We start from the raw sequence: 4,197 nt of genomic DNA on the forward strand, positions 1-4,197 counted from the left end.
AGTACACACCGCTCGTTGGCTGCGCAGGTACTTCCAGGCGCATCCAATAATGGTATTAAATGATCAACCGATAAGACAGGTATAAGTCGCGGTACGCGCATCCCAATATTTTTTTACACCTTCTTATAAGACGCCAAATACGCGCTTGAAATAAATGTGATGTGCTGATAACATTTGATGATAGATATTGTACAAGCCTAAGGTTTCGGGTAGGTTGGGTAAATGGGCCATTGAATTGGGAGAGCATGAAATCAATTCCTCCCCGCGCACGGCGGTAAAAGGCCAGATACTCACGGACTAGTTAGCCAAAATAACAGGAGAAGTAGAAGCGCTTGCGGAAAGTAGTACAGTTGGCTGTGACAAGAATTAGGTCTGGGAACTATATACGGACGAAACTTGTGTGCCCAAAGGCGCCGGCGCTAGATTGGTCCTTACAAGTCCCGATGGAGAGGAGCATACTTATGCATTCCGGTTTATGTTTGCTGCGACCAACAATGAGTCTGAATATGAAGCATTATTGTCTGAGATGCCATAGCGTAATAACTCAAAATAAAGCACTTGGATGCATACGTTAACTCACAGTTGGTCCCTAACCAGGTTAATGGGTCGTTTGGGGCGCATGAAACCTCTATGCAGCGATACATGGAACTGGTGCATGAATTAGCAAATGAATTTGATGTTTTTAGATTAACGCATGTACCCAGGGTGCAGAACAAGAAAGCGGACGCGCTAAGCAAGTTAGCTGCTTTGGTCTTCGATCATCTGCACAAAAACGTATGGGTGGAAGTGTTAACAGAAAAGTCTATTGATGAGAAAGTAAATATTGTGCCCATTGAGGAAGAAAGCCCAAAATGGATGACACCATTGGTGAAATTCTTAACTGAGGGTGAACTTCCTGTGGACGGAAAAGAAGCACGGAAACTTCGCATGAAAGCTCCCATGTATGCGTTAATCGAAGGAGTTATGTACATGAAATCTTATTTAGGCCCGAGCCTTTTGTGCATTAGACCTAATCAAGCTAAAGAGGTGCTCCGAGAAATTAATGAGGGTTATTGTGCTTTACACTCGGGGTACAGAACAATTGCTGCAAAAGTAATGTGCATCGGGTATTACTGAACCATGATCCATAGTGATGCAGTAGAGATCGTAAGGACGTGCCAATCATGCCAGCAGCACAAACCAATAAGTTGAGCACCACAGCAACCTTTGATACCAATAACGGCAGCATGGCCGTTCAGTAAATGGGTCATTGACATTGTCGGTCCCATTACCGCGTGCTCAGGTAGGCATGAACTAATGCACTTATGTAATACTTTGCAATATACGCGTTTTAACAGTATTCACATTATCATTGCTTTCTTAGGAGGAATAAAATTCTTGGTAGTGGCAGTTGACTATTTCACCAATTGGGTAGAGGCAAAGGCATTGTCAACAATTACTAGCCGGCGCATTCGTAACTTCTTTTGGGAAGATATTGTGTGGAGGTTTGGTATCCCCAATGAAATTGTCAGCGACAATGGTACTCAGTTTGAAGGCGAGCCTTTTAGGAGCTGGTGTCAAGAGCTGAATATCAAGCAGTCTTTTACTTCGGTCACTCACCCGCAGGCCAATGGCCAATGTGAAGTAACAAACCGAGACATTGTAAATGGGATAAAAGCGCGCTTAGGCTTGTATGGTAATGAATGGGTTGATGAACTCCCACATGTTTTGCGGGCAAATCGCACCACGCATAAAAATGGCACAGGTGAAACACCGTTCAACTTGGTTTTGGACAGAAGCAGTTATCCCCGCCGAATTAATGGTTCCAACGAAGCGCATACGCAGCTTCGATGAGTCAAGCAATGATGAAGGCTTGCGCGCTAACCTAGATATGTTAGAAGAGCGTAGGAAAATAGCCGACATACGCGAAGCCATTAACAAGCAGAAAATCTCTAACTACTATGACAAGCGCGTTAAGCCTATTGAAATGTCCCGTTCATATTGACTATAAACGTTCCATATTAATTGATTTCGTTGCGAGGTTTTGACCTCTATATGAGATGTTTTTTAAAGACTTCATTCATTTTTAAAACAACCATAACCTTTATTTTATCTATAAAGGTTTAAAAAGCATTACGTAGATTATCAAATAATGATAATCTAAAATATACCGTTTACACATGACCATTACATAATGGTTTACAATAAGAATATATTACATCAAAAATAAGTTTCTTGAATACAGTTTTTACATAATATCATACAAGCATGGACTCCAAATCTTGTCCTTATTTTAGTATGCAACAGCGAAAGCTCTTAATAATCACCTGAGATTAAACATGCTTAAAACGTCAACAAAAATGTTGGTGAGTTATAGGTTTAACCTATATAATATCAAATCATAATAATAAACCACAAGATTTCATATTTCAATACACATCCCATACATAGAGATAAAAATCATTCATATAGTTTGAACAACTGATAACCGACATTAACAAGATGCATATAAGAATATCCCCTATCATTCCGGGACATCCATCGGACATGATAAAACAACATCGAAGTACTAAAGCATCTGCTACAACGGATGGGGTTTGTTGGGCCCAATAGATCTATCTTTAGGATTCGCGTCAATTAGTAGACTGGTTTACTAATTCTTAGGTTACCAAGTAAAAGGGGCATATTCAGCTTCGATCGTTCAACCATAGAAAGTAGTTTCATGTACTTGTGTCTATTTTTTAAAACATTTATAAAGCTGCATGTATTCTCATCCCAAAAATATTAGATTTTAAAAGTGGGACTATAACTCACTTTCACAAATTTTTCTTCGTCGGGAGTAAGACTTGGCCACTGGTCGATTCACGAACCTATAACAAATATATACATATATATATCAAAGTATGTTCAAAATATATTTACAACATTTTTAATACCTTTTGATGTTTTAAGTTTATTAAGTCAGCTGTCCTCGTTAGTAACCTACAACTAGTTGTCTAGAGTTATATGTACATAAATAAATTGATATATATTATCTTGAATCAAACCACGACCCAATGTATACACGTCTCCACTAGATCACAACTTACAGTATATATATTTTTGGAATCAACCTCAACCCTGTATAGCTAACTTCAACATTACTGCATATAGAGTGTCTATGGCTGTTCCAAATAATATATATAGATGGGTCGATATGATATGTCAAAACATTTGCATACGTGTCTATGGTATCCCAAGATTACATAAAATATTAGAATACATGTATAATACAATATAAGATAGCTAGGATATGATTAATATAGATTTGTTACCAATTTTCACGTAGCTACAACAAGAAAAATTATCCAATCTTGTTTTACCCATAACTTCTTCGTTTTAAATCCGTTTGAGTGAATCAAATTGCTATGGTTTCATATTGAACTCTATTTTATGAATATAAACAGAAAAAGTATAGATTTATAGTCGGAAATATAAGTTACAAGTCATTTTTGTAAGAGGTAATCATTTCAGTCGAAAGAACGACGTCTTGATGACCATTTTGAAAAACGTACTTCCACTTTGAGTTTAACCATGATTTTTGGATATAGTTTCATGTTCATAATAAAAATCATTTTCCCAGAAGAACAACTTTTAAATCAAAGTTTATCATAGTTTTAAATTATCAAACCCAAAACAGCCCGCGGTGTTACTACGACGGCGTATGTCCGGTTTTACGGTGTTTTTCATGTTTCCAGGTTTTAAATCATTAAGTTAGAATATCATATAGATATAGAACATGTGTTTAGTTGATTTTAAAAGTCAAGTTAGAAGGATTAACTTTTGTTTGCGAACAAGTTTAGAATTAACTAAACTATGTTCTAGTGATTTCAAGTTTAAACCTTCGAATAAGGTAGTTTTATATATATAAATCGAATGATGTTATGAACATCATTACTACCTCAGGTTTTGTAGATAAACCTACTAGAAATGAGAAAAATAGATCTAGCTTCAAAGGATCCTCGGATGGCTTGAAAGTTCTTGAAGCAGAATCATGACACGAAAACAAGTTCAAGTAAGATTTTCACTCGAAATAAGATTGTTATAGTTATAGAAATTGAATTAAAGTCTAAATATGAGTATTAACTTGTATTAGAAAGATATCTTACTGTAAATAAGAAAGATTTCTTGAGGTTGGATGATCACTTTAGAAGATTGGAAGTAAGCTAGCAAACTTGG

The 4,197-nt window shown here is 36.7% G+C and overlaps 1 protein-coding gene across 1 annotated transcript; it reads left to right on the top strand.

The window, feature by feature from the left end:
• The first annotated feature begins 642 nt into the window (after positions 1-642).
• LOC139848905 (uncharacterized) lies at positions 643-1,116 on the top strand. The gene has a single exon (XM_071838585.1). The coding sequence runs from the start codon at positions 643-645 to the stop codon at positions 1,114-1,116; it is 474 nt and encodes a 157-aa protein (XP_071694686.1).
• Positions 1,117-4,197: the final 3,081 nt, after the last annotated feature.

The sequence above is a fragment of the Rutidosis leptorrhynchoides genome, chromosome 5, assembly GCF_046630445.1.
Source record: "Rutidosis leptorrhynchoides isolate AG116_Rl617_1_P2 chromosome 5, CSIRO_AGI_Rlap_v1, whole genome shotgun sequence".
NCBI lineage: Eukaryota > Viridiplantae > Streptophyta > Magnoliopsida > Asterales > Asteraceae > Rutidosis > Rutidosis leptorrhynchoides.